The sequence below is a fragment of the Notothenia rossii genome, assembly GCF_949606895.1.
Source record: "Notothenia rossii genome assembly, chromosome: 1".
NCBI lineage: Eukaryota > Metazoa > Chordata > Actinopteri > Perciformes > Nototheniidae > Notothenia > Notothenia rossii.
In genome coordinates, this window is record NC_136912.1 from 84,359,956 (window position 1) to 84,375,032 (window position 15,077).

At 40.2% G+C, this 15,077-nt stretch overlaps 1 protein-coding gene across 1 annotated transcript in view; it reads right to left on the bottom strand.

Annotated features, from left to right (window-relative positions):
- scfd2 (sec1 family domain containing 2) overlaps window positions 1-15,077 on the bottom strand; it is an 84,809-nt gene that overhangs the window by 1,423 nt on the left and 68,309 nt on the right. The window contains exons 6-8 of the mRNA XM_079692806.1: window positions 12,856-13,001; window positions 6,939-7,073; window positions 3,508-3,627 (exon numbers count right to left, since the gene is read on the bottom strand). Of these exons, the coding sequence (XP_079548932.1) occupies window positions 3,508-3,627; window positions 6,939-7,073; window positions 12,856-13,001 (401 nt within the window). The remainder of the gene's footprint in view (window positions 1-3,507; window positions 3,628-6,938; window positions 7,074-12,855; window positions 13,002-15,077) is intronic.

A 15,077-nucleotide genomic window follows, 5' to 3' on the forward strand; every position in this document is an offset into this window, starting at 1 on the left:
AGTAACAAAGGCTACCATCAGTAACACACTACGCCGCCAGGGACTCAAATCCTGCAGTGCCAGACGTGTCCCCCTGCTTAAGCCAGTACATGTCCAGTCCCGTCTGAAGTTTGCTAGAGAGCATTTAGATGATCCAGAAGAGGATTGGGAGAATGTCATATGGTCAGATGAAACCAAAATAGAACTTTTTGGTAAAAACTCAACTAGACGTGTTTGGAGGAGAAAGAATGCTGAGTTGCATCCAAAGAACACCATACCTACTGTGAAACATGGGGGTGCAAACATCATGCTTTGGGGCTGTTTTTCTGCAGAGGGACCAGGACGACTGATCCGTGTAAAGGAAAGAATGAATGGGGCCATGTATCGTGAGATTTTGAGTGACAACCTCCTTCCATCAGCAAGGGCATTGAAGATGAAACGTGGCTGGGTCTTTCAGCATGACAATGATCCCAAACACACCGCCCGGGCAACGAAGGAGTGGCTTCGTAAGAAGCATTTCAAGGTCCTGGAGTGGCCTAGCCAGTCTCCAGATCTCAACCCCATAAAAAATCTTTGGGGGAGTTGAAAGTCTGTGTTGCCCAGCGACAGCCCCAAAACATCACTGCTCTAGAGGAGATCTGCATGGAGGAATGGGCCAAAATACCAGCAACAGTGTGTGAAAACCTTGTGAAGACTTACAGAAAACGTTTGACCTCTGTCATTGCCAACAAAGGGTATATAACAAAGTATTGAGATGAACTTTTGTTATTGACCAAATACTTATTTTCCACCATCATTTACAAATAAAGTCTTTAAAAATCAGACAATGTGATTTTTTTTCCTCATTTTGTCTCTCATAGTTGAGGTATACCTAGGATGAAAATTACAGGCCTCTCATCTTTTTAAGTGGGAGAACTTGCACAATTGTTGGCTGACTAAATACTTTTTTGCCTCACTGTATAAAGAAAGAAGCTACTGGTATGAACGTTTTATATTAAACTGTTTAGTCTACATGGATTTGACACTTAAGAAAGCAACATTTGAGGTAGGTAATCCATTTTAAACTTATTTTGAATACAAAAGATGAATAGTCTTGCAACACTGACAACTAAAATTTGGTGTGAATATTTTACTTGCCTTTAAAGAAAAATGACAGAAACCTAGATACAAAAATAATCCCTCCTTCCTCCAACCGTCATACCAAGAGAAAAGTGTGTTATCTATACTTTGAGTGACTTCAGCTGAAGCTCTCTCTTTAAAATAAGATCCCCAGTCCTCTTACAGTATGCTCTATAACAGAGGAGCTCTGTTTCTCCTGCAGCAGTGTTGCTTTAACTCTGGGTCAGCACCTAAAATGGCAATGGGCCTGTTTGTAGTGGCAGGGTAAGTGTGTTCCGGAGGAATTTAGTCCAAGTGCAAGACGGAAACTTTGCAGTTCACTGTAACTATTCATCAGCGTCTGGCCCACAGACATCCGCCATCATGCACACACACTCGCCAGCGTACAGTATGCAGGGCATGCATGTGCTCAGGTCAGTGTGTGTGTGTGTTCTGAGGTCAGCATGTGTGTGGCCCAGCCCTTTTAGTGTAAGCTCGTCTTTATTCAGTTTTCCTGATTACAGATGGAAGGCTTTGATCGTCGCCAGGCCTTTCATTTCATCTGACCTCCTTCTCAAAGCCTTTTATTAAGACAAACCCACATAACCCAGCCTGGTCTCCCTCCTCTCCTCCCCCCCACCCTATCCCCTCTCACAGGGAAAACACGTTCATCTGCATGTTTTGCATGTTTTGCATGTTGTGTGGACTGCATATGTAATCGGCACTACAGTGTCATGAGCACACAGGCAGACAGACACAACAGCTCATGGATGTGAGGCGTGTTACTGCCACCTGTGTATGTAGGTCAGTGGGGATGTTGGCTCAATGTCACATATTCTCCTGTCTCTAACCTGCCCTCTGATGGCCACAGTGTATCTCTCATTATGACCAAAGAGACGACCCAATTACACGTAATGTCAGTTCAGTTCAGGATGCTCAATTTGAATATTTCTGACTTTTTTTGATGAATGATTTGAGTTAGCATTTGAATGAATCTTTAGCACCCCTTAAAGACATATTGTGATAGCATATCAAAGGTTTATAAAGTGAATCATCCACACACCATCTCTATCTGCAATGTTTATTTAATTGACACATACATATCAAAGACTATTGGATGGTTATAGATGCTCACTTGAATTTATGAATGAAAGACTTTTAAGTTTGGGTTTCACCTTGACTTCATTCATTAGATTAAAAGTACATTTTCAAAGGACACACAAAGGCTGTGAAACATGTGTTCTGCCATGGGAGGGACAGGGACAGGTTGATGGGAGTGTGCAGAGATAAGATGTGCCACTTAGTGAAAGTGAGGAGAAGAACATATTCTACTGTATATCCTGATGATAACATCCATCAACAGCTCATTGATGTGAATGAATGTTGATTCTTAAACATGAACAAGGTTCTGGCTATGAGTGGCTTTTGGCTTATTCCCTATTCTTACAGGAACAATCACGTATATGCAGCTTTTTATTTTGATCGGGAAAACACTCTAAAAGACCTATTGTTATAGAGTATCAAAGGTTTATAAAAGTGAATCATCCAGACATCATTTCTTTCATGTCTATTGGGTGGTTATAGATGCTCACATGCTTGTTTGAACGAAACACTTTTCACTTTTACTTCATTCATTGGCTTAAAAGTCCATTTTCAAAGTTTGGCATTCAGGGTTCTGATAATGGGCAGCCTTACATATAACCATCCACTCAACAACTCATTCATTTCTATCAACCCAGTGCTTCAGTTTCTCTTGACCATGGTAGAAAACATACTCAGATCTTTAACATCAAGTCAAAAAAATCTCGAATAAGTCAAATGAAGAAGCATAAAAGTAAAACAAGTATGGAAGAATAACAAAATGTACTTACTGTACATTAAACAAAAGCAGTGAAGTGAAACATATTATATTTTCTTCTGAAATAGAGAAGTTGGAAGTATGATAACACAGAAATACCTTAACATTGTAATGAAATACTGGAAGAGATGTACTTAGTTACAGTCCACCACTGCAACAATGCTTGGAAAGCAACGTTCAAACAGTATATTCAGGTCCAAGCAATATCAAAATACACATGGTTTAGTCAATAAAGCTGCACCAAGAACTTCTTTCAAAGGGACCTCAACAATTAAGTCAAACTTTTCCTTAGTTTCTTTCTCCTAAAGAGATCGGAAATACTTCACCAGCCTTGGTACAGGGACAGTTTGAGAAAAGAAACCTTTAGATTATCAGCGGTTTTTGGTTATTTTCTTAAGGAAAATATACAAAAGCTGAAGAAAACAGACACAGAAATGAACAGAATTCAAACCTTTAAACAGCAGGAAAGGTAGAAAACACAGCGATGATGATGATGATGATGATGATGATGATGATGATGATGATGATGATGATGCAGAGATGTACATATTATTCATCTAGCCTCTACTCACCTGGGTTCCTGGTTTGTGAGTGGAAACGCTCTCTTTGATGAGACGTAGCTCTGCCGGAGTGACGCCACCAACCAGGAAGAGGAAGAGCAGGGGGTTGTCGCCAGGATGCGGGCGACTCACCTGTGAAACGGGACATTGTGATTGGTCAGTGCTAATCCATTGGAGATACAGTTTCTTACTAAAGAATAGTCTGTGATTAACAATGTGATATTGTAGTGACAGTGATGATTGGGCTTAAAGCTCAATGGATAAGGTCTACTGGCCAAGTGTTTTAATGGCAGGTACGTGGATTTGTAAGCAGGTGTTTAAACACACTTTCATACAACGCTTGCAGATAGAAGCGTTATCATGAAGCCCCTTTCCAGTATAGCACTCACTCACTCACTAATAATTCGCTTGTGCACCAAGGAACATGAATGACTGTCATTAAGATGGGTTTTTATAGTGAGTACAGTCAGTGTGTTTTTCCGCTGAGCGTGATTGGCTGATGGGGAAATAATGGCTGAGCGTTCTATTGGTTGCCGAGCAGCAGTCAGAGCACACATTCAGCGTGCGGAGGCTAACCGAGCAATCATAGCCGCGGGGGGGCGGAGCCGGGGAGAGAGTGGCTGTACACGTGTGGCCCCAGCGGGCTGGCGTGAAGCATGTCAGGGATGATTCATGTGTGACATGTGAAGCCAAATAATGTGATGCCTCCTTGGGTTTTCTAGAGTGTTCTGCTCGAGTGGTATTCAGAATTTGAAAACACGGATTCAGTGACACAGACACTTCAACTACATGTGCGGGTTAATCACCGATTTGCTGGATACACAAATGCTGTGAAACGTGTTCTGCCATGGGAGGGACAGGTTGATGGAAGTGTGCAGAGATAAGATGTGACAGTTAGTGAACGTGAGGAGAAAAAAATATTCTGTTGTATGTCCTGATGATAACATACATCAACAGCTCATCGATTTTAATGAATGTAATGTTCATAAATGTTACACAAAAACAAGGTTCTGGCCATGAGTGGCTTTTGGCGTATTCCCTATTCTTACCAAAACAAGCACGTGTTTGCAGCTTTTTTTTTTTAAACGGAAAACTCTTTAAAAATCAGGGAAAGATTGCTTTCCCCTTGTGGGTAGACTTGGACGCCTTTCTTTTCATTTGGTCCTCGTGTGTCACGTTCATGACAGCTGACACAGGAAACAGAGTCAGCAATGTTACGGTGGTTGTTGATTTTGAATATGTATTTCTAATTAAGTCTGCCTTTCAAATAAGAGCTGATGAATGTTTCAGGGGACCGATTAAAACAGATGACTTTTATTTTATTTGTGCTGAGTTTAATTTTTTTTTCTTTTTGTGATTAGAGATCAGTCTATTGGCTTTAAGAAGGGCATATTAACTGTATGTGTTGGGTGTTAAAAAAGTATTATAATCATCCTTATCCCTGTTGATTTGATTTATTATATGTTGACCACACATGAAAGAACCGTTCCATGTGCATCATTGCCTATTGGATCTGGAGCGGATTCAAAACTGTGATAAATGCAGAATAACTTGTCCTGCGAGTTGATTCTGATTGTCACCTCTCAATTGGATACTCGCTACGAGGAGGGAAACAGTACTTTAAAATAAAAGCACTGCTCCACGACCCTCCCTACATTTAAAATTCCACTTTGGAATCAGGACCCAGCATCACCACTGCTCTTGCTGATATCAAAGGTATTTTATGAGGTGCCTCAGACAGATTTTTAAGGTTGGAATCATGTTGCCAGCATTGCTCACATACTATCAGGTCAGCGAGACCTGATGTCAAGCTTCACTATCATTGTCAAACACTACGTAATTTGCTCTTATGTTCGTTTAGCATGAAACACTTGAAATAACTAAAGGATCATTTAAAAAAGAAAGTAGAAAGAAAGTGAGGTCATAGAAAACTATTTCTGCTAAAAAAGTAGCAATAGCAATGATGGAGAGTCAGACCTAAACATTTCAGATGTGTGTATCTCACGTTTTATTATCTTTAGCCATTTTATAATATGTTTCTTAATGCCTTTCATTTATGTAAAGCCCTTTGAATTGCCTTGTGTTGAAAGGTGCTATATAAATAAACGTGCCTTGCTTTCAAGTGTGAGATTACAAAGCAATGTGACACGGTGTCAATTCATGTTGCACGTGTTAATGACATGGCTTCAGAGTCATTGTAAGACTTGGAGTGCTCCTGCAACATGGCTCCTTACTCCTAAGAAGCAAACAGCAAATTGAGCTTCATAATAACCGCCTTGACTTGAGGGCTTATTTGGTGGCTGATGTTAACTGCAGCAGCCAGATCACCTGTAGGACACACCGAACATAAACTCTCATTTCCACAGTTTGTGCAAAAGATCTCCCTCAGTCAGAACGCAGGCTGCAGGGTTGGCTGTGTTTAACGATAGAAACTGTAGCATACGCAGCGGCTCTGTGGTTCAAAATAGACTTTTTATTGGGGTTGTTTTACAGCATAAAGGGTGTGCTCCTGCAGAACGCTCCAAGCTCAGGTTTATAGACGCAGTCCGTCTGAGTTGGTGGTTCGTCGGCCAAGTTTGTTAAGTTGTGTAAAACCAGGCTGTGGTTACACAACCCGTCTAATGCCCCACCCCCCGGGTTATCATCCGTTTAAGCAGGCCCAGATGTGAGACAATCAGACTGTGGTGGATCAACATTACCCACAAGCCCAAAACTACGCATCTTTTGGAGGAATCTGAATTCAACCCAAACATTCTGCTCTTTTGTATCTCGCACTAATGCTCTAAAAATGTAGGGAAACAGATAGAAGTTCTAAGAATAAATGAATAAATAATGATTGTGTAAAACTCCTGCCAACAATTCCTATTCTATGAAACATTGTTTAAAGAAAAGGATCATAAGAATAAAAGGGTTTCTTGTTACTTAGACGTTCAATCCCTGACAGTATCTGTTTCTCTTCCAGTGTTTCTGTTTGTGGGAAGCATCAGTTCCTTAATACCAGATAGCATTTGAGGAATATATTTTTGCCCAAACAGTGACCGGGTGTCATGCTTAGATGCATTTAGATATTGTTAAGCAAATCTGTTTGAATACAATGTATATTTGTATAGTTGTTAGACCTTTATAAGTAAGCACATCAAAAATCATATATAAAAAGTACTACAGAGCTTTTGATGGTTCATTGGTCGAAAAGGGTAAACAGTGAACATGTGCAGACATGATAAGCCTACTCAAATTTCAAATCAGGTCATATACAGGCAGTGGAAGAGGGCACTTTATCTCCACAGTGGGTAGTTGTGCGAAAGGAGGGTCAAGAGGATATCACAGAGCTGACTGACCCCATTACATACACATGTGGTGTGTGTGTGTGTGTGTGTGTGTGTGTGTGTGTGTGTGTGTGTGTGTGTATGTGTGTGTATGTGTGGTAGTCAGCAATATCTGACCTTCATGAACATGCTGAAGCCGGTCTTGAGCATGTCCGTGAGGCCTCCGGACATGTAGTCGATGTCGGGACATTCAGGTCTGTCAGGACGGAAGACTTCCTCCAGGATCTGCTGCAGAAAAGGACGATACGTCGCCTGCAAAACGGCAAACAACACATTTGAGCATGAGTATCATGTTAACACCCCAAAGCACCCCTACCAAGTACACAGTTTGATTTGAAAGTGTTTGTTAGAACTGTGATAATCGACAGTAAACACAGTGCTTTGTTGAAAAGCGGTTGCCCTTCCGTTAGACTCTGCATGTTTGTGTGCGAATAGTCGTAGGTGGTACAGACAGCTATAAACAACTCTGATGGACCAAACAGGCGGCGAACTCCTGAGTCACTTCAGGATGAGGAGCTTGAACACTGCTGCATTAGGACCAATCCTGCACTGTTGGATGAGGCTAAAAACAGCTCTGTGGCGCTTATGAGTCACCGCTAAAGGGTCTGCATCTGGTTAAGAATAAACACCTGCTAGTCTGATAGGGTTCATGCAAACATTGTTCTATAAATGGTACTTGCCAAACTACCTTTATGGATGGGGAGGGTAATGTGGGTGAATGGGTCAGTCACTTTGGTCCAGACTGGAACATCAACTTATTTGTAGGCTCCCATGAAAGCTTGTTAAGACAGTCTTGGTCCTGATGTAATGTATCCTACTGACTGTGGTGCCTTTTACATTTTGTCTGAGCGCCACCGTGATGTTCATATGTTTCTATTTTTGATTGATTTCCATTTAATCCACATTACATGCAGGTTGGTTCGTTTGTTTTTACCAATGCTTTTTTGTTTTTTTATTTACACAGAGTAAATGGTGTTCACCCCTTATGTGTAAAACCTAAAACACCACTGAAGTCTCCAAAATAGCAGACGGTAAGCCATACTTTGGCATATGTGAGATTAAATGTATGTACCCATGAAAACAGTCATTTTTTTCCAATAATATAAACATATTGACACCATCCTATACATAACATGCCTTTTCAAAACAGTCAACACAACCTGGATCCCTTTGCCATAGTTATGAGCTAAAACAAATAGAAAATACAGTTTTTCTTCCCCTTCTATTTGACAGTGAAAAGCAGAGTGTCAGGATGTTGATGTCTTTGTGGGAGCTGAAGTGCAGAACCTGGACTTAAGTCTCAGACATGCCTCTTCAGATTCTTTAAAAGGTGATCCATAAAAAGCCTTCTCTGCCCAGCTACCCAGGACGGAATGTACCATTTATAGGCCTCAAAGCTAGCAGACCAAGAATTCAAGACCCTTTTTTTTTTTTTTTAAGGTTGCTGTCTCAGAGAACAATAAAGACCCAGATGAGACTTGGCAGGGATTTGTTTAAGAACTCCAAATGGCAAAGGTCTTAAAATAGAAAGGTTAAATACCTTCCAGTACAGTGAATGACTTTCATTTGACATGAGGCTAGAGTTAGTGACCATTAACGGAACAGTGAACCGGCTATTGGGCAAAAAGAGATACAACGACAACAAAGAGGCACAAAAGCCCTACGAAGAGACCTAAAACAATAACAAAGAAACACAAAACAAGCCCATAGAAACTAACAATGACTACAAAGAGACTCAAAACAATTACAAAGAGACCCCTAATGACAACAAAGAAACACAAAACTGGAGACAGATGCAACACAAACAAGAAGTTACAAAACAACAACAAAACGAGGCTTAACAAGCATTATGTTTTTATATCTTGCCCCCATGTGGGATTTGTTGTGGGGTCTTTTGAATGTCTGCACGCGGGGTCCTATCATCTCAAAATCCATTGAAGTTAGTGACATTAAGGCTAAATACAACAATGTGAAGCAAGTGTGGAACAAAACTTTCTCTTCCTGTCGGAACATCTGGACCTTAAAAAAGTATCAATCTACGAAACTGATGATTCAAGCATTACATACACACACACACCTACACAAACACACAGTTGTTTATATGCTAATGTTCCAGGTGTTTCCGCCCACATGCATCCTTTCACCTTAATTGGGAGTATCAGTATGCGTCACTCTCACACCCACTCATCCAGTCCCTGGAGAGCAACAGAATTAGGCCTGGGGGAATCCTGTTGTCCATGATGTATAAAACATGATTTATATATAAACTAATATGTACTTCTGACAACATGACAGGAATACCCGGGTCAGCCTGCACAAGCTAAGCTGGGAGTAAACACATTAATGATTCACCTCCGGTTGAATAACACGCTCACGCACGCACAGACAAAACCAACAGCAAACAACCGTGGTCACGCACAACAACACTCTAATCCAGAAAGCTTTTTAAAAAATCCCATTGAATTACCTACCCCACACACACACACACACACACACACACACACACACACACACACACACACACACACACACACACACACACACACACACACACACACACACACACACACACACACACACACACACACACACACACACACACACACACACACACACACACACACACACACACACACACACACACACACACACACACACACACACACACACACACACACACACACACACACACACACACACGTGAGCACACATACTCTGATATGAGGTCATCAGTTTTCAGAGTAGACTGAACCACATCAAAAACACACAGAGAGCAAAATAAAGAACAGGCTGAAGTGTCTTTGAAATAATGTGGTCATACGTATCAAGAAGTTTCACTATGCAACTCATTTCAGAAAGAGTAAAGCATGTTTTCTCCTAATGCTCACAGGAAGGATGTCATTTGTTTATTCAATACAAACAAAGAGGGGTAAAAATGTCGATTTGTAGTATCATTATTGGCTGAAGTATTGCTTGGCAGGTAACAGTGACTTTGTGAAGTCGCTAGCCCAGACAAACTTTATTGCAAAAATAATTGCACTGAAAATCATAACCTTAAAGGTGGGGTAGGTAATTTTGGAGAAACCAGCTCGAGTGCGCTAGAATTTGAAAATACACAACTGGAAGAAATCTGCTACTTCCTTACAGAGCCCCTCCTCCAACACACACGAACGTGCACATGACCAATGAGGGCACGAGATAAGTTTGTGCACAGATGGAAGGCTAAAATGATTGGTCGTGCTTTTTACAGTACTACGGCTTCCACAGATGACATTTTTTAATGTATTTTTTTAAGATATTCATTGCTATCGGGATGTTAAGAGCATTCCATGGAGTATAACAAAAAGTGAATCTCGAGGCGGTTTCTCAAACTTACCTACCCCACCTAACTAGGGGGGAAACGTAGGATATGTGATTTTACAATTTGGCTAATCTGACCCTTTTCGTTACAGTATTCACTGATGTGGTCATTGGTCAAATGGTCGTAGCTATCTGGAAGTATTTCATTTGATGACGTTGTTTAATCATAACAGGGTGTTTGCAGTTTATTTATTTATTTTGTTCGCAATTTTAAAGAATATAATTTACCTCTTTTATGTATTTGTTTGTTTATTTGTTGTTTTTGTTTTGTTTGTTTTTCAATAACAAATGTATTTCTATAAGAAAAATGGACGTGTAATTAAGTAGATTATTTGTTTATATACAATTTAGAATCAGTCATATTTTTGTATATCAATTTGACACTGCTTAATTTTGTATTGTAAAACAATTCTCATGTTAAATGTTTGTATAATTGTTTTACACATTCTAAATAAATCAAATTGTAAATAATAAAGACCATTGGCCAATACCTCAGCCTCACCACACCTGCTGCTCACGTGTGTGCACGTTGTCTTTGATTGTCTTATTCCCTATCTTACAAATCAATAGATTTATAAAATAAATCCAGAGAAGGAAGTAATCTGAGTTCATGATTGCCAGACATGCAAAGTACTTTATCAATCTAATTTACAGTAAGTGTATTGTAATAAAACGGTGACTGATGATATATACCATGATTTAATATTTGGCTACCCTTAGTCTGAGCACGTCTCATTACAGACAGCATCAGACATCGGCTGCTACAGCCTACGTCACTCATTGATATTTTCTTCCAAGAAATTCAACACTGTTGGGTTACTCAGAGAGACATGTGCTCTGGAAACGTGCAAATGTTATGCTCCAAAACGTGTGAGGGAAAGCAAATGAGTGCTGCTTATGAGTGGCATAAACAGAGCGTGATTGAAGCCATCGGAAAAAAACTGTTATGCTCTCATCTTTATTAGTTAATTAAATTGCTATTGTCAATAGTCTGTACCTAGAAGCTCTGCACTCTGGACATCTTTAACAAGAGGAAGATATCCTGACCGACAGATATTGGCTCTCCAGGTGCTGAGACTGCATGCTGAGAGAGGCTGAGAGATTGAAAGACGTTTCTCAGGAACACTTAGCTGAAAGATCACGCTGTCCTTTCTTTATATTAAATCCTTTTCTTAACACAGCAGGAACAAGGACAGACAGTACGGTCCCAACAGAAACACAATGAGGCTCACACTCATACACAGACACACGCATATGGACCCTTTTTATTATTTTATAATTTTATAATTATATGAAGTTTAGATTCAGATGGCATGTTTTGATTCTCTGCCAAAAAAGTCAATACAAATGTTCCCAAAAATTGTAAAAGGTGTTGTACTAACTACTTAAATATATTAAGATGGCATTAAAATAGATACAAAACGGCTTAATTAAAGGTCCCTTAATATACTTTTTTTCAACAATATATTATAGGTCTCAGATATATTCAAAACATGTCTCTGAAGTGTTTGGCTCGAAATACCAAACAGATCATACATTGTAGCATCCCATAATCCACTCTGTTTCAGCCCTGTTTCAAAAAGGGCTGATTCTGTGTCTGTAGCTTTAAATGCAAATTATCTGTGCCTCCCCACGCCCCTCCGAGAAGGTCATCATTTTGAAAAACCACAATGATGCTCTAGGAGGAGATTCAAGTGATAAGGTGTGCGGGTGTCACCTTGATTGGTTATTGGCTAATGGTTGCACAACCCAGAAAAACATTGTGACATCATAAAGTGGCCACAATCTGATCAGCTCATTTTCAGACAGTTTTCTATATAAATGGATCAGGACAAAAAGTGAGATAATCTTTTTTCCTGAAACTTTCAGAATCTCTTTACACAGAGGGGACACATGTTTATGTATAAAAGACATGAAAAAGTGGATTTTGCATAATAGGTGAGCTTTAAGCAAATACATATTTCACCTGCAACTCCTCTAAGGCCTCGTACCTCATGTTTTTATGATTGGATGAAGGGTTATGTAATTGGAAAATCAAACCAATCAATCAAAGACCTTTAAGGAGGTTGAAGTCACACAAAAGGACATAGAAGTGCCTGGTGTTGAAAAGCTTTTGATCAAGCCAAGCTCTAGTTTGTTTTTGTCCATTTGCTTTGCAAAAAAAATAATTTCAAGCAAGAAAAAAAAACGGATCTTGAACTCTCAACGACTTACCTTTATGCTCCTGAACTATAATGTATTGCTACCCAATCTTAGTGAAGGACATCAGCAGTGAAGATGCACTATTGACAGTATTGCATAAAAGGTAAGAGCTTTGTGTGTGGACAAAGATTAAAAAAACACCTTTTGAGTACATAAACTCTAAGAAAAATATTCTTTCTCTGTGCTGTATGCCAGTATGACTCAATCTGGAAGGTAAAAGAAGTTCTGCTAAATATGTGCCTCTGTTACTAGTCAGGCAAGAGTGTGATAAAATGGTGAATAAAACAAATGGGAAACAAGCTGTGTGTAAGGAGCAATAGTCATATTCTGCTGTTCTTAAGTATACTGGTGGATATAGATATGTTGTTGGAACTGTCTTGACTGTAATGGATTGGATTTGAGCACTAAAAGGAACCCACCCTGCAATATAAAGTGTATGTTTTGATGTTAACAGTCTATGTGTGTTTTTGACCTGGTGAACTCCGTCGCTGGCGGTGTAGACGGAGCGCAGTTGCTTGAGGTGATCTCTGGCGTGACTCAAACCTCTCAGCGTGTCGAACATCTTCTCCACAGCAGAATAGGCTCGCTCCGTGGTCAGCTCCTCTGGGTTTGCACAACCTAACAAACACAAAACACAAGCAGAAATGTATAAAAATGCTTAATTGTTGTGCGTTAGGTTGTAAAGTTTCACATAAAATCTGAAACACCTACAGTTCCTTTAGACTGAACCGAGAAAAATGCTAATCATGCAAGAAAACATTTACATCTGCAAAAAAAAATGGCCCGTAAGATGAAACATCTTGTTTTTTTGTGGGAAGCTTTCTCAGCTGGGTGTGCACTGAAACCAATTATCAAGGTAAACGCATGGCAGCGAGAGGACAAGAGCTCCTTTATTTGAGCAGAAAACACTGCTGTCTAATCAAAAGCTAATGTTCCCTTCTTTTCCAAAGAAGTGCGTAGGGAAGCAAAGACCTGCTGGGAAATCAATGCAAAATGACAGAGCAAAACATAAAAGGAGAGAAACAGAGAGGCTGTGACAGAAAGAGAGTGGGGGCAGGAAAAAGAGCATAAGAATTTGAAAGCAAAAAGTAAACAGAGTGAAAGTGAGACGGTGAAAGTAGACAGAGGATGGTATCGAAGCAGGCAGTGGAAAGCGCTGTTGGCAAAGTAGATGGACTGGCACCTGCACTTCCCACTGGCACGGCTCAGGAATGTAGCTGCCTTCTGTTAACAGGAAGGTCAGCTAGAAAAGCAAACCTGAACTCAGCATAGCTCCCTCTGAAAGACTCAAAACAAAGGACATCAAGTCAACAGAGTAGTTATGTCGACGAAAATCTTACGGCCCGTCCACACAGCGGCGTGCGTTGACACTTTGAATGTGGTGACGTCACTTTTCGCCGAACTGCATTGTGGGAAGCGACGAGGAGCGTTGCTGGCATGGCTCGCTGCAAAAGTTGAGCAATGTTCAACTTTTGACACCTCGGCAGAAGCGTCAGCCAATCGAATCATATGCCAGTACAAGCTCTAGCCAATCAAACCGCTTCTTGTGTGTCAGGGGCGGGAGATTCATGTGATTGGTTGTTGGTCGAGTTTCAGACACTCCCGCCGGCAAGCGACAACGCCCGCCGCTGTGTGGAGGGGCCGTTAGGTCACAGGCTTCTCCAACAGTGCAACACAATAACACAGAAGAACAGAAAAATATAGTGCAAGTAAATATTAAAAAGTAAATACAAAAAGAAAAATAGTTTAAAAAAAGTGAAGTAGTGAAATAAGAGTTTACATGCAAGCTATTGGAATGATATATTAGATAAATAGATAATAATTGCTATTAATGACTGCACCTTCAGTGCTATACATGTTTTTTACACAACTATCAGTCTTTTTAAAGGGTCATTTCATATTGTTAGCCTCTGGCAGACTTTTACTGACTAAAACTTTAAGCTCCCACTTCCTCCCAGTCAGATGCTTTGAACCGGGTGCTGGGATAAGAAGATTAACCAACAGGAGTCACTAAGCATCTTCCTCCTCTTTACACCGGCATATATGGTTACATATCTTTGAAGAGACCATGCATAACACAAGCTTTATGTATCGCACCAGAAGAGGAACAGCTTTTACTATACCATATGCACCTTCAAATGATTTCAAAAAGAGCCCTAAAGCCACAAAAGTAACAGTACATAACCAAGCACAGTAAAGCTTTGAGCTAAATGGGAATGTCAGCAAGCTTACAAAGACTAGTTATAATAATAATTAGGAAAATACTGTGGACGTTAAAACAAACCATTTCAATGGCCCAGTAGCAAAGCCTTACACTCAATGAAAGTGGGAATTACCAAGCACTCCAACTTTGACTTGACTAATAAGGCGAGACTTGAAAGGATCTGCATGACTCCTGCCACCACAGGTTACCATCAAACACAGGAAACTCCTCTAAAGCTCCTACTTCAAGATTATATCACAATGTCTGCTCACATATCATGCAGCTCTGCTTTACATTGAAACCACATGCATACACTTATATGTGATTAATACACTGTATGAGTGCTGAAAACAAAATCTCCCTCTGACATACTGACCGTTACTGCTGTAATTGATGGTATGTATTTGTAAGGAAAGCTATATTACTCCTAACTCTTTTTCCTCTCACTGTAAAGACAATGTATAACCTTTCACAAGGCATTTATGCTTTGC